This window comes from Globicephala melas, chromosome 2 (genome assembly GCF_963455315.2).
Source record: "Globicephala melas chromosome 2, mGloMel1.2, whole genome shotgun sequence".
Classification (NCBI taxonomy): domain Eukaryota; kingdom Metazoa; phylum Chordata; class Mammalia; order Artiodactyla; family Delphinidae; genus Globicephala; species Globicephala melas.
The window spans coordinates 51,012,574-51,037,615 of record NC_083315.2 but is presented as its reverse complement, the minus strand read 5'-3'; the positions used below and the strand labels follow the sequence as shown (position 1 = coordinate 51,037,615).

General features: G+C 47.6%; 1 protein-coding gene across 1 annotated transcript in view; it reads right to left on the bottom strand.

The window, feature by feature from the left end:
* Window positions 1-791: 791 nt before the first annotated feature.
* The window catches only part of ALDH1A3 (aldehyde dehydrogenase 1 family member A3), a 36,024-nt gene continuing 11,773 nt past the window's right edge, over window positions 792-25,042 (bottom strand). The window contains exons 4-13 of the mRNA XM_030873108.3: window positions 23,803-23,932; window positions 23,418-23,479; window positions 21,189-21,317; window positions 19,479-19,592; window positions 16,930-17,032; window positions 15,162-15,346; window positions 10,355-10,519; window positions 8,804-8,961; window positions 7,953-8,027; window positions 792-2,642 (exon numbers count right to left, since the gene is read on the bottom strand). Of these exons, the coding sequence (XP_030728968.1) occupies window positions 2,570-2,642; window positions 7,953-8,027; window positions 8,804-8,961; window positions 10,355-10,519; window positions 15,162-15,346; window positions 16,930-17,032; window positions 19,479-19,592; window positions 21,189-21,317; window positions 23,418-23,479; window positions 23,803-23,932 (1,194 nt within the window). The 3' untranslated portion in view covers window positions 792-2,569. The remainder of the gene's footprint in view (window positions 2,643-7,952; window positions 8,028-8,803; window positions 8,962-10,354; window positions 10,520-15,161; window positions 15,347-16,929; window positions 17,033-19,478; window positions 19,593-21,188; window positions 21,318-23,417; window positions 23,480-23,802; window positions 23,933-25,042) is intronic.

The following is a 25,042-nucleotide window of genomic DNA, read 5'->3' as shown; positions in this document are numbered from 1 at the left end:
CAGAATGGTTACCTTCATGGTAAAACTTCATGGTAAACCAAATGAAGGTAATGCCATTTTCCTTGAATTTTCTGCTCACATTTTGATTGGGAAATGGGAGGTTTCTAAATGCATTAAAGCATACACAAGTGCATATATTAAAAGGGATCTGATCCAAGCCTCCCTTAAATTTTCTCTGAAAGGGTGGAGCTTTACCTCTACATGGCCAAAATGATATGGACTCTCAACACGAGGGGCATGGTTGAACTTGGTGGACCTAACCAAGTACAGGAATGTTCTCGATCCAACTTCAGTGTCAGCATATGACTTGGTGATTGAGGCTTACTGGTTTGAAGCCTTAGAAACTTTAGGTAAGTTAAACCCAGACACCGAGATCCTCGTGGAGAAGTGGCAAAAATGGATGCTTGTGCACACAGTTGCAGGATACAGTGTCTTCCCTAAATCCCCGTGCAATCTTCCCCACCATTTCCCACACTCACATCTCTTCATCACTTTATGATAAAAAGGGACTGAGTCAGCTCAGATGACAGCTTCAACTTCACCAACTAAGATGCAGAGCCTCTGAGGCCAAGCTTGCTGCCTGGTCCACCCCCAAAACCATAGAAGTGAGTTTCACACTCAAGCTAAGAGTGGGACTTGATGGATTGAGCAAATGTAATTTTGTCCTTAAGTGATTGATACCACTTTATTACAAGCCATTTTGTACCAAAGTTCTAAGAAAAAGGTCAGCCTCAGAATGAAAAGGGGTCTGATCTTTAAATGAAAAAACATAATTTTCTCAAATATCTGATTTTATTTTATAGTTGTTGCATTGTTGAACACAATCTGCAGTTAGGGTCAGAATTCCCAGGCCAGTAGATTTTTTAAACCATACCACAGGAGTAAACCTTAACAGAAGTGAAATCTAATACTATATAGATAAATACAGTATATTACAGAAGGTTAAATACATCACCTCTGTTTACTTACAACTATAAAAAGATACATTATACCAATTATAAATAATGTAGCATTTCATATTAAAGGCATTATTGTACAATGAAAGAATAAGAACCCTCTAATGTATTATTATCAAGGTTAGTGTTTATAGTTACTTGAGAAAAATCCTGAAAATTCAGTGTATGAAGTCAAATCCTGATTTAACAAGTGACTGATAGTCTAAGTGATGTGTTAACTGATTGAGAGAAGGTGAATTGCATAGTGCATATTTCCACCAAGAATGATAACCTCACTTCACCTAAGACTTTCTCTATACATACACTGGTTTTGACACTGACCTCCATTTTATTACTACCGCCCCAATTTAATTCTCAAACATAACTTAATTCTCAAACATAAGCACCGTTAGAAAAGTACTAGTTAGTAATAGTAAAAGTATCTGAATAACACAATTTCAGTTTGGTTTTGTGTTTTTAAAGCTATACGGGAACACTTTCAGTTTTCCAAGTTAAAACTTGGAATTGCACATCCTTTGGATACACAGAGGAAAAGAAAAATTCACAACCTGTTATTGCTGTGCTCAGGCCACTGTAGTAGCAGACCCAGTTCCTCCATGAAGTCCAGATGTTATTTGTTAATCAATCACTAATTAATATCAAAGTAGGACTTTGAAAAACCAGGGCTGTATTATAACAGCAGTCTTTTCAGTTGTGTACGTCTTACTAAAGTGTTGATACCCCAACTGGAGAAAAGGAAAACTACATAGGCAAGTGGTAGAAATGCATAATTGGGAAAAGCAAATTATGGCTCTAATTTGTAAAATGTGGGACTTAATGATCCTAGGATTTGCTATACTGTTGTAGTGTTAGAGCACTGGGTCTTTAGCAGCGATGGTGACACTAGTGACATTTCCTGCCTAAGAAAGTGCCTTGGTTAAGGTAGACAATGACATAGCATTAGATAAGCTCTTTGGGCTGTTGATTTGGTCACATTCCAAAGGCAGTATTGGTTTTAAGCTGAGTTCCATTGTCAATGTCAACATACAGTCCTTGAAGACCATTCACATCCAAGGCCTTCAGGACCCTTCCATGGTACGTGCTTCCCCAAAGCTCCCCACATCTGATACTCCCAACCTTGTTTTTAACTTTTTTTTAAACTTACTGCTATTCCTTCCCACTGAATGGTAGGAGGGGCTTGTTCTGTGGGCAGGTAACCCTGAGGAACCCGCAGGTACAGAGCCCTGTTTGCAGAACACGCAGGGATTTTTTTTTTTCCAAATTCTTACTGAAGTCAGAGTCAACAAAGCATTTTTAAGCTACTGCTCGATACTTCAAATACCACTTCCTGTTGACTTCCTGTTGACAACACCCTCACTGTCCCCGGGATCTGGTGGAAAGTGGAAAACAGAGATGGCCACTAGTCCCATCCCCAAGCAGGACTACAATTTCACACACAACATTTTGGTCAATAAAACAGGAGTGTGAGAGGAAAATAAAAATCGTTCAAATCCAGTAGATTTAAAGTCTCCAGAAGAAAGCATCCCAGGAAGGTCAGAATGTAGGTTTTCTTCAGCAAGTTAGATCTGCCACATTCAGCTGTCAGATGTTTGAGGAAGGAGCCTGCCTTTCCTTCAGGGGTCCTTGTCGTCGAGTTTGATGGTGACAGTTTTCACTTCTGTGTATTCAGCCAGCGCATATTCACCTCTGTGATCACAGAAAAGAGGGAGATATAACATGGGCAGGCACTTAGCCATTCTGTGTGAACCGAGTTCTAATGCTTCATAGGCTAGTACTCTGTTGGGCAGTCTGGAGTCTGTGCAAAGGCCAGAATGTGAGGACTTAATAGAGTCTAAGGACTGTAAGACCATTAGTAAGTTTAAGTACCTGGATATGTAACTGAAGGTTAAATGTCAAGTTTTGTGTGTGTGTGATGCTTCTGAAATATTCAGAAGGACTAAGGGTTTGCCTTCAAAGGATGAAGGGGATTTAAAACAAAGTGGTAAATCCCTGGGTGGAGCTGCTTGAAGAGACAGAAGAGGCAGAGGCCCGAAGCTATTGACCGGGTATGTGGCCAGAGCATCCATGTTGGGCAGGGACATAGAGGACCTGGAGCTGGGGACCAGCTGTAAGAAGAGTGAGGCCAGTATGGAGCGGCAAGGGGCGCGGACGTTAGCAGAGTGGACATGAGGAAGTCCGCAGCCTTTGAGTCCATGTTTCTGGTATACATCCTTTCCTTAAGTCTTGCAGAGCCCAGTGACCCATCTCAGGCATCATGAGTCATCCTTAGGGCAGATCCCCTTCCCAGAACCGAGAGGTGGCTTTGGATCGATTTAAAAGCCTCTACAAGACTTGCTCTGCCATTATGTAAATAAGAATGTGCACCTGTTTAGGAAAAGAGGTGGCCATGGAGGCTCTGTAGCTAGAAACACTCGAGACAGAATCCCATCTCATCCCTTAGACCAGAGCTTCTCAAAGTGTGGCCCCCAGACCAGCAGCACCAGCCTCACCGCAGAACTTGCTTGAAATGCAGAGACTCAGGTCCCCCAGACCTACTGTGGTAGGCAGAATAATGCCCCCCCTCAAGGCGTTCACATCCTAATTCTCTGAACCTTTGAAAATATTAGGTTATATGACAAAGGGGAATTAGGGTTGCAGATGGAATTAAAATTGCTAATTAGCTGACTCATGTCAGATATTTATCCTTCAGAACCGTGAGATAATACATTAATGTTGTTTAAGCCACTAATTTTGTGGTTATTTATTGTAGCAGCAATAGAAAATTAATACTCCTACTGAACCTAGGGGTGGGGCCCAGAAATCTGTGCCTTAACAGCCAGGGGATTCACAAGCCATGGGATTCTGAGGTAGCTCAAGCTGGATAACTACTGGCTTGGATCTATGCAGTTAAGGCAAGTTTTTTTGCCTTCCCTGAGCCTCAATATCATCATCTGTAAAATTGGAATACCATCACCTCCCTACAGTTATAATGATTAGAGTTGATTCAAATAGAGCAAATTTACCTACTATGTGCTAGGTAAAAAGTAAATGGTAGAAAGTAATATTATTATTTTATTGTTAATATGTCATTGAGTTCTTTGGTAGTGTCCTAAAACGAAGTTCAAGAATGATACATGACAATGGGTGAATTATTTTGTAATTTTTTCTAAACATAACAAAATATAAAAGCCATATACAGAATGCTAAATTCAACTTTTGCAGAGCAGAAAACTCCATTAAAAAACCCAAAGGCAAATTATAAACTAGAAAAAAATTACATTTACAACACTGTGTGAGAAACGTAGTGCTGTTTTCCTTAATACACAAAAAGCTCTTACAAACCAATTTAAAAAAACAAATGGAAAAATCAACAAACGACATGAATAGTCAGTTTGCAGAAGAAAAATAAAGATTACCAATAAGTGTTAATAAGGTGCTCAACCCCTTACAATTAAAGGAATGCAAACCAAAAGAGTGGGAGCCCATTTTTCATTTGCTGGATTACCCAATTTTGGGAATTTATTCTGAGAACAATTCCCCACAAGTGCATAAAGATTTATGCGCAAGGAAGAACATCAGCATGGTCTGTAGCAGCAAAACCCCTTGGAAATAACTCAAAAGTCCATCATAGGAGACCACCAATAAAAAGAAGGTTAGGATATCCAAAACCCATTCTTAAGAGCAAAAAGTATTTTCCTCCCAAGTCATTTGAAAACAGAAAAAAAACACATGTTTACATCCATTGTATGTATAGAAAATGTACAATAACCTTTAAAAATGAGCACATCGTATTGTACTGTAAAAATTCAACGCAGTTAATGATTTCTCAACTGCATAAAGAAAGAAAAGCAAACCAAGTGATAAAATCATGCTGAATTAGCACATAACTAGTAAGTCCAATATGAAATCACTCCTGTAAGATTAAGTGCATGAATCACCTCATTCTTTTTATTCCTGCAGTCACCGCCCTAGTTCAAGTTCTTGTCATTCTTATTTGACCCCCTGTGGCCCTTCCTAAATGGTTTCTCACCCAGTTGTGACCGCCTTGGCGCTCACTCATCCATAAGCTCAGCCTTTCTCCCATTGGACCTCACCAGAATGTTGGGGGCATTGGCACTGCTGTTTATAGAGTTCACTACTGTGTGCTCAGAGCCTAGCATGTGCCTGGGGCATCAAAGGTGCTCAGTAAATATATGCCAGTGAACAAATGAACAAGTGAACAAAATGAATAAAATGGATGATGGGACAGTGGTTACCTCTAACAAATGGGATTGAGGGTCAGGGGAGGGAGACCTTGACTTCCCACGTGTCTCTACAGTGTGCATTTTTTTTTGTTACTATATTGCAAAGCAAAACAAAGAACTAAGAAAAGTGTCCAGGAGGAAGAGAAATTGCAGGCTTCATCCCAAGACCTGTACAGGGAGAGATCCCAGAGGGGCCGGTGGGTGGGCGGCAGATAGCCAGTCCCACCCAGGCGGCCGGGGATGGGGAAAACCATGGAATCCACCGCATAGTGCTCCAGCATAAAAAAGGGGAACTCACTGCAACGTGAAGACATTAATTAGAGACAACTGAAAACGGAAATTTGTTTTCAAGCCAGCTTCCAGTCTCCTTGTGAATTATGTTAAAGTACTTTATCAAAAGCTTTGGGAAAATATATGCCAAGGGTCGAAAAAACAGACAAAAGTCCCAATTTTGGCTAACCGGCAGGATGACACACGGACTGAGTGCAGCGGATACTCCCCTGCCCTGTTCTGCAGCGGGCAGGCGGTGCCACCTGGGATGCGGAGGGAGATGCAGGTGAGAAAAGCAGTAATAGTGGGTGTGAGTCAGTTGCCTAGAAGTCAGGTGGGCCCCACACACCCTTACTGCATCCAAGGACATCTGCTTTGGGAACTGAAGTTCTTGCTGTGGGAGGAGGCTGTGCCTGGCCTCTGTGAGGAAGGCCTTGTGGGGTTCTGGGTCCCCCAGCTGTCACAACCTGACTGGTTGAAGCAGCAGAGCGAGGAGACAAATGACTCTGTGTACCCTGGCTGGCTTCCTCCCAGGTGGCTCACAGAGGTGACCCCTGCTGAGCAAGGCCCTGTGGTGTGGTGGGTTTAAGAGTTCAATCCCAACTCTGTCACTTACTGGTAGTGTGACCTGGGTAAGGCACAGGACCTCTCTGGGCATCCCTGAGTTTCCTCATCCAAAAACAGGGGTAGCAGTAGTACCTACCTGCAGTAGACTGAACATGTGTGTCTCCCTGAAATTCAAATGTTGAAGCCCTAATCCTTAATGTGAAGAAATTAGGAGGTGAGCCCTCTAGGAGGTGATTAGGTCAAGAGGGTGGAGCCCTCAAGAATGAGATTAGTGTCCTTATAAAGGAGACCCCAGAGAACACTTTCTTCGGGACACAGAGAGAACACGGCTGCCTGTGAACCAGGAAGAGGGTCCTCAACAGACACCTGGATATTGAGCCTCCAGAAGTGGAGAAATAAATGTTTGTTGTTTAAGCCACCCAGTCTACTGTATTCTGTCCCAGCAGCCTGAATGGACTCAGATTATCCCAGGGACTGTTGTAAGGACGGCATGCCTTAACATGTGCAAGGCTCTCAGATAGAGGTCGGCAGAGTCTGTGCTCAGCAAATGTCAGCTGTGGCCAGTGCTACTGGTGGGCCCTAGAGGTGATGCAGGTAATCCCAGCCCAGGTCTCATGTCCCTGGTGGACAGGTGAGTGTGAAGAGGTAATGAACAGAGGCTCACAGAACACAACACAAACAAGCCATTCAACAGAGGGAACAAGGTTTCTGTAAAGGGTCTTCATGGCCAAGAATTTACTGAGGTTCTGGAAGGTCAAACCAATTTTAGGAATTAGGGGGACACAAATAGACACACTCTACTCAGATGTTCAGATGGCTCTGCTGTATTGCCACGAGTCAGGATGAATGAGAAAGAAGGACTGAGAAGGGGGAAGGGCCCCCAATTCCCTGGAGACTGGTCAAGAGCATTTGCTCAGGGATGGAAGCCAGCCCCGTTCATTCCTTCATACATCTTGATTAAGAATCTGGAAGGGTAGCTGCCCAAAGGCCCCACTAAGGCCCAAGCCAAGGGGAAGCATTTGAGTGCTCCTACTGGAAGATGTACAAATAAGTACGAAGTGATGCATCTGTATATAAATAATACAAACTGTTTAAATAAGAGGAAGAGCTCAGAGTCCTTTGAGATGTTCCAGGAATGACCCTGTGTGTTGTCACAGATGGTTTCCCTGGGAAGATTGATCCTACAAGCTATTTGTCCACAAAGGCTAATAAAACCCCAACGACCACCAAGAAAGATGTGGGAGAGAAGGCAGCATCTGGCTGGAAACCACAGCGTGCCCACCCCCAGAACACTCCATCCAGCTCTAGGCCTGGGTCTTTTATCTTGGGCCAGACACAGAAGATCCATCCATTAGTCTAGGTCTATGGAGCACAATCTCCCAAAGGGCAAGACAGAAGGGCACCATGAAGGAGTGTGCGGTGGGTTTGACAGAGGCTCGGAGGTCCAGCATGTTGCAGTATCCCTCTGAAAAGGTACTGAGGAGGAGCCAGAGTCACCCACGCTCTGTCCCTGGGAACTTACTTATGGGCAGAAGGGCCACAGCCTGACCTGGGAGACAGCCCATCCTCCCTGCTGAGGGCCAGGGTTTGAGTGAGTAATGACATCCTGCGTCTGGTGGAAAGTGCACTTCCCAGCTCTGCCCTGTCCTGCAGTGAGCCTAGGTCAAGTACCTACTGAACATCTCCACATGGGATGGGTGCTGGGGAGGACACATATGCTGAGGCTGGGGGTCGGTCCTGGGGTGGCGTGAGGATGAGGGTAGGGAAGGGCAGGAAGGGGAGAGAAGATGGGGGACACGGCCCAGCCCAGGGGGAAAGCACAGCACAGGGGAGAGCTCAGTGGACTGGAGGGTGGGCCACCATTCACCATACACTGCGGACCTAGTGTATCTTTTATCGGCCCTGCTGACAGGCATGGAGTGACAGAAACACTTACAGTTCTCTGCCATTCCCCGACATTTTAAAGCCACCAAATGGAGCCTGTGCGTAGATGGCATTGTAGCAGTTGATCCTGGAGAGAGAATAAAGAGAAGTTCAGGGTCACCAGGAGAGGACCCAGCTGGACCTCAGGTGTTGCAGCTACTAGGCACTTGGTGTAGAGCGTCACCTAAAGGAGACTTTTTGTCAAGGTTTTAATCATGAAAACAGTGTTTTTGATCTCTGCCTTCTTGCTCTTACCACCAGAAACTAAAATTTGAATATTCTGAAGTATAAAGCTTCTCACTGGGATAGGAAGGGAATGACAAAGGGAGAAAAAGGGAGAGGAAAATTATGGCGAAGGGAATAAGAATTAGCTCTGAAATGAGACAGGCCTGACCTCAAAGTTCTCCTGATTCTTGGCCTCCAATTCATATTTATCTTCTAATATTATCTTTAAAATGGGGATAGTGTAATCAGCAGAATTATTGGCGAAACAGGAACTTTCATCCATACTTTGCACAAGAGCATGTGCTGCTCTTAGAATTAGAATAAAAAATAAGGGGTGGCCTAACACGGTGGTCAAGAGCATGGGCATCAGAGCTGGACAGTTGGTCCTGAGCTCTGCTCTGCCACATACTAGCTGTGTGACCCTGGGCAAGTCACACAGTCTCTCTGTCTCTTGATTTCCTCATCTGTGAAATGGGGGCGATAACAGTACCCCTCTCAGAAGGTGGTCATGAGGATGGAGCAAAGTGCTTAGACAGTGCTTGGCGCATAATGTACAACTAAAAGCTCTTTGTTAACAGAAGGGTAAGGAAGCCAGCTGGCCGGCAGCTCAGGGGGGCCGAGCACTCATGCTCTACTCACCAGACAGTTCCAGACTCTAATGCGGAAGCCAGCTTCAGTGCTTTGTCGAGGTTTTTTGTGAACACAGCTGCTGTTAGTCCGTATTCAAGGCTATTTGCTCTTTTTATCACTTCTTCGATATTTTTGAACTTCAGTATTGGCTGCACCGGTCCAAAAATCTATGATTAATTGGAAGAATGGCAGTGAGAACCTGCTGGAATGAAGCATGTATGCCCTGAGCAGGCACTTCCTTCGTTTATGCTTTTTTCAAACACCCACAGTGCTCACACGCACGAAGAGGATAACTGAAGGAGAGAGTCCAAACATCTTTTTAGCTGTGTGATGGTTGAAATCCCAAGGGAAAGACTGAATTAAACAAAAATAAAAAATAACAACCAAAATAATACGTTGGGTCGAAGCTCTCTCAATGTGGTCAGGGCTTCTAGAAGCCCCAGCTTCAAGCTTTGGAGGAGCCCCTGCACGCTGGGATGCACTGAAGACAAAACCTTGGAAGTCATTCTTGGAAAGTTATTGTGAAGGGTGTTTGCAGGCACAGACTGCAGGCCCTGGTCTTTTGGTGCTGCATTTTCTATCAATGAAGATGACCTAAAATGTTTCCCTAATAACTCCCAGGGGAGGGGATGAGGCAGTGTTCCTCACCATCTACAACATAGCAAAGGAAAGGAAAGAGCTACAGGCTGAACATTTAAAGGTGATTTTGAAAGGAGCTTGTAACTGATTCAATGCTCAGCACCATAGCCCAGCAGGACAGGGTCAGCCTGCTGAAATACCTGCCCTGGTTCCCACAGAGCTTGTCATAGAGAGGTTTAAAGAGCTGAGTCTCATGCCATCAGGGTACAGTTAGTAACGCATAAAAATCTCAAGGAGAAAGTGTATAAAAGGCTCGAACCGGGAAGACTTAGGCAATGATTCACTCTTTCGTGTGCCCCAAAAGGCCACATTCCGGGGTCCAAGCACCTGGGACTCAGGTGCGAACCAGTTGTAACTAGCTTAACAGTGGCACTGAAAGACACGGTTAGAATTACGCTCTTATTGGGGGTCATCTTAATTTCCACCATTTTTAAGGATGCCCATGATGGAAAACTTCAAAGAGACTTCTAGCCAGGACATATTTTTGGAATGAACACTTGTCATTTAAGTTCGGTCTGGGGGAACTGAAGGCAGCTTTGGGCCCTGAATCCATGGCTCAATTCCTGACAAAATGCACAGGTTGCAATGGCCCTCCACCCTAGGCTAACCTGAGGACATGTTAGAAGACAGAAGAGGGATTGTTGTTCCCCGGAGACAATGAGCAATGGGTGGAACTGGGGGCTAGGACAAACTCTACACAGGGCTCAGGGGTCCCAGGAGCAGGACGGCTTCCCAAAGGACCCCTAAGGAGAGGGAAAAGGCCACAGGAAAAAGGAAAACAGTCCCTTCACAAAGATTTCTGGGATCCCTGGGCCCTGGAGAAGACTCAGGTTTGAAAGGCCCAGCCCCCTTCCCCACCCCCCTGGGCCCCAGCTCAGCACAGGGCCCCACAGGACATGGTTTTTCCTGCAGCCCCAGTACCTCCTCTTTGGCGATCCGCATGGTGTCGGTAACTTCTGAGAAGACAGTGGGTTTGATGAAGAGCCCCCTGTCTTCCATGGCCGAGCCCCCATATTCCAGCTTGGCTCCCTCCTTCTTTCCACTCTCAATCAGATCGAGGATTTTGTTGAACTGCTTCTGGTCAATCTGTAAAACAGTGAGAGGTAAGCCCGGCTTCCTTCTGGGAGGTGACTATCAACTTATGTGTCCAACGGCCTCCTATGTGATCACTGTCCTACCCATCATGTTTTGGCCAAGAAAAAATTGATGTACCAGATGTTCCCTGTATGCAAATATTCCTCCGATGCACAAATCTGGGCTCTTTGGAGCAGGGGAGAGATGGGCTTTTCTCATCCTCTCCAGGTGTAGGTTTATTCATACACCCTCCATGCTGTTAAGCAAATCTGTGGGTGAAACAAGATCTGAAGTAGTCAAATTCTTTGTTCTAACTCTTCCATCCTTCTAGGGTTGCCAGATTTAGCAAATAAAACCACAGGATGCCCAATTAAATTTGAATTCCTAAAAAGCAATGAATGATTTTTAAAGTATAAGCATATCCCAAACAATACTTGGGAAACACTTACACTAAAAATGTATTCACTGTTTATTTGAACTGGGTGCCATGTATTCTAACTGGCCACCCTGCACCCTGCTCCTAGGGCACCAACAGTTATTGGAATTCTCCATCCAGAGTGCAGAGAAGTGAGAAGTAAATCTGACCACCTTACTCATCACCCCTGGACACAGAGTAGAGGCTCAAGGTGAGGTAGAGGGGCTGCTCCTGGTTGATGGGGAGCCAGCTCGTCAGAAGGGCTCCATCTTCTGTCACCTTGTTTAGGGGTCTCCTGGGCTGGGGTGTACCCTGTACCACCAGCCTAACACCCAGCTTGTGGATGTTGTATTCGACCGGCTGGCAAAGGGCACCTCTCTGGGAGACTCAAGGGGGGAAGTGCTCTTCCCACCAAAAGTGATCCCTCTTCCCAAATCCGTGGGAACCCTGTTCTTGACCCTGACCCTGTTGCAAATCCCCTCCCTCTGGCTGGGAGAGACAGAGCTTTGTTAGATAGGTTTGCTATAGCTGTGACTTTCAGATAAAAAAGTGGTTTAATTTAAGCAAATTTGAATAAAAAAATAAGCAAACCCAATGGTGCATTTGGATGACTGTCTGTCCCTGAGGAGTAGGCTGGCTTTCTTGGAAGGGGTGGGCACAAACCATGCAAGCCCCTTGACCAGTCATCTTATGAAACGTGGACCCAGTGTTAAAACACCAGGTTGGATCCATACCTCACACTCTGTACCAGGATAGATTCCAGGTAGATCAAAGACTTAATCATGAAAGATGAAGTCATAAAAAGTTTTCAAATTCTCTCATGTGGGAGAATGCCTCCATAAGTTTGGAGTGCTGATGGCCTTTCTATGGCTTGAAATCCAGAAGCCAAAAGAAAAGATTAATAAATTTGAGAACGTAAAAAAAAAAAGAAGGCAAAAACAGCATAAGCAAAGTCAAAGGGCAAAACAACAAACTGGAAAAAATTGACATATCATAGAAATAGCGCTAGTATGTAAAGAATTCTCTCTAGTATGTAAAGAATTCTTAGAAGTGACAAAAAAATGATCAGCAGTACAAGAGAAAAATATGCAAAGCACTTGCACAGTTGATAGAAAAGTAAATATAAATGGCCTTTAAACATGATAAACATGATAACAAATGGCCTTTAAACATGATAAGATGTTCTACCTTACTCATTATAAGAGATATATGTACATTAAAAACAAATGAGATATCATTTTTAACTATCAGATGGGCAAAACTCCATACATATTCTGTTAGTAAGGCTGGAGAAACAGGCAAGCTCATACAAGGTTGGCAGGAACGTAAGTTGGTTCATGTTTTTGGAAGGTAATTTGGCAATGCTTGTAGAAATCATAAATGTGCTTTCACTCAGCAGTCCCACTTGGGCAATCCCTCCTGTGGATTTCCTTGTGTATGTGTGGAATGACATACTCTGTGGCACCGTGCGTGACCGCACACACCCACATACTCATCAGTACGTGTTACTTGAATTCTGTTGGATTCATACAGTGGAAGTGTATGTACATATAAAAAAGAACAAGGCAGGTTCCCATGGTTTGGTATGATATGGAAAGCTCTTCATGTTTCTTGTTAGGGGACAAAAATCAAGGTGCAAAACAGTACTGTGTATAGATATTTTGAGTAAAAACAAGGGAAACCAGAATTCATATTACATTCTTGTATACATACTCAGTTTTGCTTGTATATACAGAAATTCTGGAGAATTTTCTTCTAAGAACTAAGAACACAGGATACCCATGGATGGAAGGGTAAAAACCATGCCTATGAAGGAAACTTTTTCACTACTGACCTTTATATGTCTTTTGGGTTTTGACCGTGTGTTAAGTACTGCCACCTAAAAAGTAACTCAAACTGCAGCATATCTCATAATATCTCAAGGTTCCCTCAACTTCTCTCTGGGAAGTCTTAACCAAGTCTTGGGTTAAAAGTGCCAGGATTGCTCTCTCCTCCTCCTTGGAGACCAAGAGGCTTGTGGGGCTTCATCAAACTACAGACCCTCAGCGGCCACTGACCATGTTCTGCCTCCAAGACTGTCTGTCCTGAAGCCAGCGGAGGGCCCCATGGAAACTCTACCGTCCAGACTCAACTCTTCCTGGCAAGTCCGTGTGAATGTGTTGTTTAAATCTAATAATCCTCCATGAATGTCAGCTGGTGCCTCACAGTGCGAGAGAAGGACCTGCTGGGAAGTGAAGGCTGCACCAGGGCACAGCACCAAAGACGGAGAAACAGGGTCCTGCAGACGGCCAAGGCTGTGAGTGGCTCTGCCGGAGAGGAGAGGACAGAGAGGATGCAGGACCCCGCCCCCCACCAGGTGGCCTGCGTGAGTCTGTGCATATCTTTGCTCAGTTGCCAAACAAACCTGAATAATTCTGGAGTGTTCTGGCTGCCTGCAGTGGACACCTATCTGGTCAGCTAGCTGTTTTACAGGCATGAGACAGACAGAACTATTTAGACAGCTGTAAATCCTCTTGGAGTAAAGCCTTATTAACGTAGATGAAAAAGCACTTTGGCAAAAAAAAAAACCCCAACAACATCCTAAAATAATATGCTGAGGTTAGATGGCTTAAGTGAGTTTTCAAAAGGACTTTCAGCAGCAGCATCAAAAGCACTGATGAAATCAACACCACTGTGCTGTTTTGGAAGAGATTTCTATATCTGGCTTCAAAAGTCAAGCCTGAAGCCTTGGAAAGAGACTTATGAATAATGATGGGGTAAAAGGGATTCCTTAGAATGGGATCAGCTCACATATTTCCCACGGATTCTGGGTTAGCTTTACAATCACAGCAGATTTGATAATGACTTGTGGCCATGTCTGTATTCATACCTGAAATCCAACCAAGGCCGATGGACAACTTTGTGTCACTGGCTGCTGGGTTTGGGGTTGAGGTCTGACAGGATGCGGAGTGCTGGCCACAAGTGGAGATGTTTCTCTCCACCAGGGTCACGTGGCTCCAGAGCCACAGAGCATGTGGGATGGGGCAAGGCAGGGGTGGGCACTATAGCCAGAAACACACCTTTTCCACATGGCCCTCCCCTATCCCCAGCCAAGATGGTTAAGCAAGACCTAACTGATGTGGCTTGAAGTCATGCACAGACATTTGCTGCCACTTAGATCAGGGGGCCTGCCATTTAATGCCCCCCCTTAAAAAATAAAAACGTATTAAGTGCCTTGAAATGTTCATAATATTCATCAATTACACTGTTTTCCAGATGAGGAAACTGAGGTTTGGAAGGAGCTTGTGGCTTTCACAAAATCACAGAGCCAAACTTGCCCTCAGATCCATGGCTTCCCGTGGAAACACGTGGTGCCAACGCAGTGGGTAAGTAGCCAGCTCCCGGAACAGACACAAATTGGGTGAGTCTTGACATGTGATTTGAAATTTCCTGGCTGGAGCAGGACTTTGGCTACAAGCAAAGTAGGCTGCTGTTGAACTCCATTTTAATAATGCATGGGATGGTCAGGCTGCCTTCTTTTAAATATTTATCCATCTGCCGCACTGCATACTTAGTAAGAAAGTGATACAGGACCTGCCCTCTTAAAGAGGTTATTAAACCTCGTGGTTATGATCATTTTCATCCTGTCGTTAGCTTCAAAAACCAGGTCTCCAGAGATGTGTTCCTACTGCCTGGAGATGTATCCCCATCCTCCGAGCCCTTTCCAGTGGGATTCTTTGGTTTCTGATGGTCACTTTGTCCTATAATGCACATGAGCTCAAGGGCCTCCAGGCTGAGGCCTCTGGCTCCAGCTGCTGCCTCCACCTGTACTCTGCTGCATTTTAGCCAGGGTTACAACTCGCTTCTGCAGGGAGCCCAGCCAGGCAAGACAGCCTCTGCCTGAGGCTCTCTCCTGGGGACCCTGGTGGCTCAGAGAAGGGTTGGTCCTTTGGCTGGAGGGCGCAGTCACATGGACTTATGAACCGGGAATGCCTCCCTTCCACCAAGGCCTAGAGCTCAGCATTATCTGCTGCAAAGAGCAGAGCTCTGTGTGTACACCCCCATTTCATAACACTACCAAGACCTGATGGGAGTGAACTGTTGATCAGCGTCTGAACAAAAGCCTCAAGTGGCTGGGCAAGTGAGTAAGGGAGTCCCCTGGAGTCACAGAGGACCAGAGCTGTACAGGGCCAGGGCCAGAGGCCTGCCTGGTTCAGCCCCCAGACGTGCACCTCAAGATCTGATACGTCAGTAGGTTACCTGGGGCCCCTGTTCGGTCCTGATGTCGAAGGGGTCTCCAATGGGCCGTTTCTTGGCGAACTCCACGCTCCGCCTGACAAACTCATCATAGACCTGCTCCTCCACAAATACCCTGGAGGCGGCCGTGCAGCACTGGCCTTGGTTGAAGAACACTCCCTGATGGGCGCACTCCACTGCCAAGTCCACTGGAGAGAGGGGGCGGCGAGGGAAGAGGAAGCGATTAAGTTGTTAAGGCCGGACTGGCGACAGCTGCAACTCTAATTGCCCACATGAGAAAACAGGCCCCGGGATGGCTACGTTTCAGAAATTAATTTTGCTCAGCACTTCCCAAACAGAGAGCATGGGAAAGGGGATTTTTCGATCCATGGAGTTTGGGGTTAAATAGGTCCCCTGACTGCAGGACTTAGTGTCTTTACTGCACTAATGAGCACAGAGACTTGTCACATCCTCACCTCACTTGCCCATGACCTCACTTGCTCACATGACCCTTATCAAACCAACCCTCAGACAGGAGTCCTGTGTTTCAGCTGTAGTTTTCCTCATTGGGAGGGAAAGAGGGTGAGCTGAGGGGGTGAGCAGAAGGGGCACCCAGATATGGAGGCACAAGAATGCAAAACAGGAGTCCGGCTCTTTGGAACTCCAAATGTGGGTCACAGTGGGGCAATACCCAGTACTGTTCCGTGTGGCTCCAGAGACCACTAGCAACACTGATGAGGCTTCCATCAGGGAGCACCAAACCAGGCAAAAATGAGCAGTCCACCTTCACACCCAGCCTCCCTTTCTTTCCTTGGGGCTTGTTTCCTCACCCAGTCCTCTCCCATTGAAAGCCAGCTTCAAGGAGTAGAACTGAAACCAGTTATTTACACCTTGGCGAGAAATTGTGCTAGGATCATTTTTCTCAGGGATATTTGCAATTCCAAACTTATCTGAGTGTGGAGTGGAAGGCTTTGTACTCCATGAAAGGAATTCCTGGCACCAGTGGGCAGGTGGGGGAGGCTGTTCTTTAAGGCAAAGGTGTTTTAGTGTACTTGGGAAGTCACACCAAAAATCTGGCAGCGGACCATGTCAGCAGGTCGATGAATGTCTGATGTGGCCCTTCCTTCCCTCTTCTGGACATGACAACCAAGAAGAGTGTCTATTTTAATATTATGTCATGAGACACAAACTGCCCCCAAGCTGCTGGGCAGGGTGGCTTTCCCAGGGAAGAGGTAGTGAAGGGAGAGACAGCACCTAGGCCAGCAGGATATCTTTAAGGGTCACCTGCCACTGGCCTCTGTTTTGTCAGATCTGAGACAAAGAAGGAAGAAATATTTCAAGTCTTCGAGAGCCTGAAAGCATCATAGGAAGTACCGACTTGGAGGGTAGAATGATGAATGCTTGTGGGGGGAGCACATGCCCCTCTCCACCTCCTCTTGGCCTTCCCCCTCTCCCCCGACACAGGGGGCTCTGGAGAAGAACCCCAGCCCGCTTGTCATGGCCCCAGCTCTGCAAGGACAGGGAAGGCAAACTCATGAAGGGCAGAAACAGGCGGCCTCTCTGGCTACCACAGGAAACATGTCCTCCTCCAACGCAGCTTTCTACCAGCAGTAAAGCTGGCGTTTGGATCTCCATCTGCCTATTATTTATGGAGGGATAACCCGAGGTGGAGAAACATCCCCATTGTGTGTGTGCTTGTCTTTCTCAATTGGTTCTGATTTGGGCAAGGAAGTGGGGAGAGATTTACGGGTCCCATAAAGCCCCAGCAATGCCCGGAAGGGGAGAGACTCACGGTCGGCATCAGCACACACGATGCAGGGGTTTTTCCCACCAAGCTCCAGTGTCACCCTCTTCAGGTTGCTATGGGAGGCGGCTTCTTTAACCAGCTTTCCAACCTTCAGGATAAAAACCAGACCACATTAAGCCTCGGACACAGCTGGATGTGGCCCACACATTCTGGACAAGCCTGGAGGCATGAGTGTGGCATGGCCTGGGCTGCGGCCTCCCTACCCAGGCACCCTGGGCCTTGATGCTGCCCCCTCACTCCCCTGGCCTCTCCCAGCATTCCCTCTCGGATCAGACACGGCTGGAATCCCGGATCTGAGTTGCTCCACGTACTGGGGTGGACGGAGAGCCTTCGAAGGCTCAGTGACTTGCCCACGGCCACACAGCTGGCTAATGGTGGAGCTGGCTGTCACCTGTCCTGGTGCCTGTCCCTCCCGGCATCAGGCTGGTCCAGCTCAAGGGACCAAGGGGAGGTTGGTCTGTGTGGTCCTTTGGTATAATCTGAGGGCACCTCTGAGAATTAGGGAAATAGGGGAGTTAACCTTTAGGATGGGAAACACACCCTAAGACTGAGGGCCCCCAGCGGGTAGGGAGAGAATTGCTTTCCTATGAAGTAACGGGAGGACCACTCAACAAACTGTGATGTCCAACCTCCCGCATGTACCTACCATCCCCTGCACTGCTAGAGGTGGGCTTGGCCCAGCACACAGCAGTGACTTGTCTTGGGCCGGGTGCCACCAACTTCTGAGTTGGGAGACTCTTAGAGACCAGTGTGCACACAGGGGCCTAGAGCTGGATAGCCAGCAGGAGGCAGAGCTAGGCTCTTTCAGGGCTGAGGCTATTTCCTCAAAACTAAGGTGAGAGTGCATTTTTTTTTAATGTTTTTTTTTTTTTTTTGATGTGGACCATTTTTAAAGTCTTTATTGAATTTGTTACAATATTGCTTCTGTTTTATGTTTTGGTTTTTTGGCTGCGAGGCACGTGGGATCTTAGCCCCCTGACCAGGGATCAAACCCGCCCCCCCTGCAGTGGAAGGTGAAGTCTTAACCACTGGACTGCCAGGGAAGTCCCCGAGAGTGCATTTTAAAACTCGGCCAGCTCCTGGGTGATGGCCTGAAGGAGGTGTGGATGGCCTGATCCAGGTGATAAGGACTGTCTCCAGGGAGAGTACCTGAAGCAAACCAGCCTGCTGTGGGCCTGCGATCTCTTGTGAGGCTGAGGCACAGCTGGGGGCCTCGGTGGGAAGCACCCCTCTTAGGGAGATGCCTGTCAGTTGAGCAATCCCTGGGGTCACAGAAGCCACCTTCTTGTGCAGGAGGCTGGCTGCCTGGTGACAGCCCCACCCGGCTGGACCCATGGGTAGCCCTGCAGTCGCCTAGAGAGAGAAGCTGGGCAGGGGCAGGGGCAGGGGCAGTGATGCTTCTGCTGTTGGGTGAGAAGACTGGGAAGACATAGGAGCCGCTGAGGGGCAGGACCCTCTCTGCCCCTCCGTCCCCCTCAGTCCCCTGTCTTCCAGCTATTGTCCAGCAGCCATAGGATTGGGTCTTGGGCCTCTGGCTGGACTAAACTAGGAGGGAGATGGGAGCACTTACTGCTGGGGAAATTTTATCCATTTATTTTTTTAAGTACAGAAGAAGTACTTTCTCATTAGAAATAATTCCCACATATAGATGTGTGTAAATTAAAGGGGAAAGTTTTTATCTTCCCTCACTCTGTTAATGCCCCAGGACCTGCCCCAGAGGAGGCCACAGTAAGAATTTTTGGGGGGAGTCCTTCCAGGTAATTTCTATTTCTCTACACACACCCTTTTACTAATGGTATATACATATATATAGTATATACTTTCTTACAGTTTACTTTTTTTTTCTGGTACGCGGGTCTCTCACTGTTGTGGCCTCTCCCGTTGTGGAGCACAGGCTCCGGACACGCAGGCTCAGCGGCCATGGCTCACGGGCCCAGCCACTCTGCGGCATGTGGGATCTTCCCGGACCAGGGCACGAACCTGTGTCCCCTGCATCGGCAGGTGGACTCTCAACCACTGCACCACCAGGGAAGCCCTACAATTTACTTTTTTTTTGTGCTTCAGCAATAGATCATGGACAGCTTTCCTTATTGTAATGGCTGTAAAACGTCATATAGGATGGATACAATATACTTGAAAGTATGTCCTTGAATGCTCATGAGAATAGTAGTTGCTTCAAAATGGAATTTCTGAAACAAAAGTTTACACTTTCAAATGTACGATCAATACTACAATATTGCCAATCACCTTAGGCTTATTTTTTAACCTTGATTATGCTGTTTATCCTATGGATATTTCAATTTTTATTTTATCTTATCTATGAATATTTTCTTCTGAGGCTTCTGAGTAAATGAATTAGATATTTATTTAGTTTGGAAACTGGACCAGTAACTTTTTTTTTAACTGATTGTTAAAAAAAAGTACTATTTTTTTTAGTACAAATATGTACTAAAATGGGGTCATCATAGTTTAGCCTCTAAACAGAGAATTCTCAGCGACAGCCACTGTCCCCCATAGTCGGCGAGGAGGGTTACCTCTGTGGACCCAGTGAAGGCTATCTTGTTGATCTGAGGGTGAGAAGAAATTGCTGCTCCCACCGTGGGCCCAAATCCTGGCACGATGTTCACCACGCCCGGAGGGAATCCCACCTGGGAGGAAATTGAGATGGTGTTCAGAAGAGGAGGTTGGGTGAGGTCCCTGAGCAGAGCAGCACCCTCACCTGGAAGCTTGGGCCCGGTTCCTATCGCCACCCCAAGACCAGACCCAGTCAGCCAGTGTGCGGGTGGGGCCAAGGCAAGGCACACACCCTCCTTCTGGGCGGCCCTGCCTACCCCAAAGGGCTTCTGAGCAAAACGGCAGTGGCCATTTCATAGCAGAGCACCATTCTGTGTGTGTGTGTGTGTGTGTGTGTGTGTCTGCATGGGTCTGTCTCTGTGTGTGTGTCTGCATGGGTCTGTCTCTGTGTGTGTCTATGTTTGTGTCTATATGGGTCTGTCTCTGTGTGTCTGTGTGTGTGTGTGTTTGTCTGTCTGTTGGGGGGAGAAGGGACACCTTGGTCACAGTCCCCAACTCGGAGGTACCTGCAAAATACCCTTCCTGGGCTTCAGCTTTCATTTTTAAAATCTGCCCCATTAATGTTCCAAATGGCAATATGGTCTCACTCCCTCAGAATCCCTGCTGTTGAACCTGGGTCACGCCGAGAGCCAGCACATCCTGAAGGTAGGGAGCGACTTTTCTTTCACATTCATGCTTGGTGCTCCTCATATGCTGGGTCCTCTTTATTAACCAAGAGCACCACAAATGAACAGGTGGGGGATGCTGAACCACTGGGGCATGCTGAACCCCTGGGGGATGCCAGTGCCTTCATTAAAACACATTATTTTAGTAAGGCAAGATTTTACAACATCGTGCTTGAGTCTTTAGTTTTCCTAAACACTTTTTGAAACAGTTGTGACTTTAGAATCTGTAAGTCTGATTACTACGATGTCATAAGGTCCTACATCACGGGTCAAAGGAAAGTGGGAAATTGGTCAATTATTGGCTCTGCAGCCTTACATCTAAGTAATAAAGGTCTTGCTTTCCTGTCGTATTAGCCCAGCTGAGAAGTGGAATGAATGGATCTTACTTCCTATCCCTCTTTTCTTCGAGTTTCTTTTTAAAACTCTTTGCAACATACGAGTTGGGGACAAAATGACTGAAACACATTGCCAGGTGTGTCTGGAAGGAGGTGTCCCTTTGGGCTGTCCATTTCCCTACGCGGTGGCTGCCACGAAGAGGACGGTCACCGAGAGCAGAGCATTGGTGAGGAGGCTCAGGGCTCAGCAGTAGCCCCTCCAGGGGGAGCTGGCGAGATCACCCACCCACAAGAAGAATGGACCATTTTGTACACCACATGTGCAGGGCCCAAAGAACCTGCCTCCCAAGTAACCCTCCTGTAAATTCTCTAGACAAAATATTTGGTCATAAACCATGGGTTTGAGCTCATAATAAGAGTAAATCATTCTCATTAGGATCAGTGGGAGGAATGGAGTCTCTTCTATCTCAGTGACCGCAAGCAGGAGAGGGAATGAGTGGCTGCCAAGTGAAACCCAGGAGGCATTCCCTTCCCACTCGGCCAGGAGCTGGCCGGCGCTGGCAAGCACAGCACAGCTCCATGGGGCAGACTCATCTTGTGACGGTGGCCTGGTTCCTGGGAGTGGCAATGTAATTGAGGACACAGAATATTTTCTCTTTGGATATCTTACCTCTTTGATCAAAGAGCCGAGATAGAGGGCCGTGAGGGGAGTCTGCTCCGCTGGCTTCACGACCACGGTGTTCCCACAGCAGAGAGCGGGTGCCAGCTTCCACACCAGCATCAGCAGAGGGAAGTTCCACTGCAGCAGAACACAGAGTGGTTGGGGGGCCCAGATCCACTACTACACTGTCCTGGAGGCCCTGCGATGCCTCCATGGAGCACTTGCTTTGCATGGTTTAGATTTGGGGTATAGGAGGTAACGTAGGAGTATGCGATGATCAGAACTGCATTCCTGCCTGGCGCCTCCTAAACTGCATTCTGGGAGATGCTAATAGGTGGTCACTGCAAAGAGGATTCTGCTATAGGTGTACTACCTTCTCCTCTTGGAGGTTTACAATGCCATCAGCATGTTAACATCTCCGAAAAGTCCCACAGAAATTAGCCCCGCCTCTCCTAAATGCAAACGCCACAGGATCTCTTTCTCTCTTTACAGAACACATACTAACCCCCACCGAATGGGTGTTTGGTGAAATACACCTTGGGAAATGCTTTCTTGTCATCCTTTCACCCCAGAGGCAGGGATATCGAAATTGCTGTGACATCAGGCCTGACAAGCACTCTCGCCCACTGAGTGTCCACTGTGTGCCAGGTGCGGTTCCAAAATCTGAACTCATTTGATCCCCACACACCTGCGTTGGGCAGTCATATTACCGCTCCTGTTGACAGAAGAGGGAACTGAGGCACGGAGGAACTGTGCCTCAGATGAAGGCCAGGATTCATGCCCAGGCTTGTTTCCTCCACTACACAGCTTGCCTAAGTAACATCTTTGATGAGATGAGATGAAACCGAGCATCTCCAAGAGCGCAGTTAGCTTGATTCTAGCCGTGCCTCATCTCCGACCCCCCAAACAGTCCGTTTGGCTCCTTATACTCCAATGACGTCCCCCCTGCAGGGCTGACCAATGGCTAGCTGGATTTCTCCCCCCAGCTCTGTCTGGAATTCCTACAACTAGACAACAAATATAACATCCCATTTCCCAGGGGCCTGTGTGGTTGGCTAATGACAGCAGGTGTTGTCTTAGGGTTCCCCCAATAGTGATCGGGGTTCCCTCTTCTTCTGGATCCCCACTCCTTAGCACATAAATGCCATCAGTTCTCCTCACCTACAAGCAAATCTGCATCTTCTCCTGGCCTCTGCCTCTTCTAGCAGCTCCCTTCTCTCTCACTGCAGCTTCTGGAAGGGCCATCCCCACGTGCCCAGCTCCCTTTCCATTAGCCCCAACTCCCCCGATGCCTCTCTTGGGAAGCACATCTAACAGCTGTGTTTCTGTCTTTTTGAATTCCTACATAGGAGATGACCCCACTGACTACAGTCTCTTTCTGGAAATGTATTACATCCCTGGGAGGCCCCTGACTCTGGCTGCTCAGACTTCTCCATGGGATTCCCTGGTGGTCTGTGGGATTGGCCCCAGGCCCTCTTCTTTTCTCACTCTACACCCATCTTTAGGTGATCCCTCCCAACTTGATGGGCAAGAGCACATTTGGCCTGACTATTTCCCGGCTCTCAAGACTGGTGGCTGAAGGACACGTCTGCTTGGCCCCTGCAGAGCCCTTCTCCAACCCTCTTCACACTGCCGCCCGCCTCCCCCGCTGGTGCAGTGGCCTGGTGTTTCCTCCAATAGATGGCAGCATCATAGCATCCCCAGCACCTGCCAGACTCTCCATGGCCCAGTGAATAAAGTCCTGGGCCCTGGGAAGCAAGGCATACTGGATGCTGAGCCAGCACCACCTGCTGGCTGCTCTTCCTCTTCCTCACTTTGTCCCCACCTAAGCTCTGACCTCACCAGCTATCTTTACTGCCCTCTAAGTAGTCCAGACACTTCCACACCCTCACTCAGGCCATTCCTACTGCTCAGAAACCCCTTTTTCCTGTTGAACAACTCTTTCTTATCCTCAAGGCCCAGCTGAGAGACCACTGCCCGAGGGGAGCTGGCCATCCCTGACCCCTTTGGTTTGAATCCATGTGTCTCCTGTTGCACTCCTGGAATCAGCCCCTTGAGAGCAGGCATGGGGTCTGATCCATCTTGATGACCCTCAAGCACCAAGCTCCATGCCACAGAGCAAATGCTCAATTAATACCAGTGCAATCGAATCAAAACCTACTAGAAATTGGTTCCAAAGGCCACAGGGGAATGGGGTGGGATCTATACAGATCTATCTAGAGAAGTTGCCATACTTACAGGAGTGATGGCCCCACACACACCTATGGGCTCGTGCCTGGTGAAACACACAACATTGTCATCTGGAAAAGAGATTAACAGAGAACGTGCTCGCATGAAACTAGGTTAAGGATCTTAAGGAGTAAAAAGACAAGAAAGAAACCCAGAAGCCCACCAAGTGTCAGCTCTAAGTCCTATCTCTTCCATAATGCAGCGATTTTTAACTCAATTTCAAAAGTAAAATTCCTTAGAGGAAGGATTGACACAGTGCCATTTCCTTTTTGGGTGTGGGAAGGATGCTCTGGGGAAAAGACCCGGGGGTGCTCTGAAGAGGCTAGCTAGAGGAGTGAGAAGACAGAACCCCTAAGAGACCCCGGACGAGGCTGAGAGTCCTGAGTTGGCTCACCTGTGGGGATGGTCCTGCCCTGTATTTTGTCTGCCCACCCTGCAAAGTATCGAAGGGTTTTGATACAGCCCTCCAGGTCGATGAAAAAGGCGTGAAGGAACGGCTTCCCTGTGTCCATCGTTTCCAGGGTCTGCAATAATAAGACAAAATATTTTTAAGACACAGTTTTCCTTTTAACCGTCAGGTTGTTAAAGACAGGGCAGGGAGAGAGAGCAGAATCCTAGAACATTGCTCTCAGTACCTCACAGCCATGGGACTCATCAGAAAGCAAGATACCTCATTTAAGATAAGACCTGTCCCAGGCTGTCAAGGACTGCTTTTCTTTCAAAACACCTCAGCCTGGACGGTTGGCCAGAGAACAGGCACGGGTCCCCACGAAGGACAGAGGGTACAAGGCTGGTTTGGAGCCTCGCTGGGAAGGAATACGCCTCAGTGTTGGTCTTCTGTCATCTGTCTGGAGTGTTGTTGCCCCAGCAGTGGGACCTGGACACATGGGTTTGTGCGCTCCGGGGAGCTCTCAGAAGGTTCAAGGACTTGGGGGGGTGGCTGGGGAGGGGCCGGCTCCTCTAACAAAAGAGAAAGGGGGACGCAGGTTCCTTCTTCTTGGCCCTGCTGACCAGCACAGCTGTGGAAAGAGTGACGGAGACCAGAGGGGTCGTGCCACCAGCACAAAGATGCACTCCAAGCTCCTCCCGCACTGGGCTGCCAGCTGGATGCGCTGCGTGGTGGGAAGGGAGCAGACTGGCCTTTGGTGGTGAGGGGCGACTCCTCAGGCGAGCGCACAGCCACTCAATGGCAGGGATTCTTTTCTGTTTCCAGCTGGGCTGAAGAGAACCCCTTTGTCCCTCAGACAAGCGGCCCCAGTTGAGCCCAGCACTGAAACCTCCCGTCATCCATGGCTGCAGGAAGTGGCCACCCTGACACATAGCCCAGGGCAGGATTCTCATTTTAGAGTCACTGGGCTGAGAGAATGATTTACAAAGGAAGAGAGGCCTCTCCGTGTGCACTCGCATATGCCTCATTTCCGAGATGGATGGCTCTGCTCCCACTTCAAGGTGCAGACACAGGGGCTAACAGAGCCCAGAAACTCATCTGTGTTATCCAGAGGGTAGGCGGCATGGCTGGCACTGAATCTGGGGCATCTGACTTTCAGTAAGGGCAGTGACTGCTTTTTAGGCTGCTGCCCCTGTACATTTGCATCTGGAAAGGATGTAGGATGGCCGCATGAATGGCTGGGGCT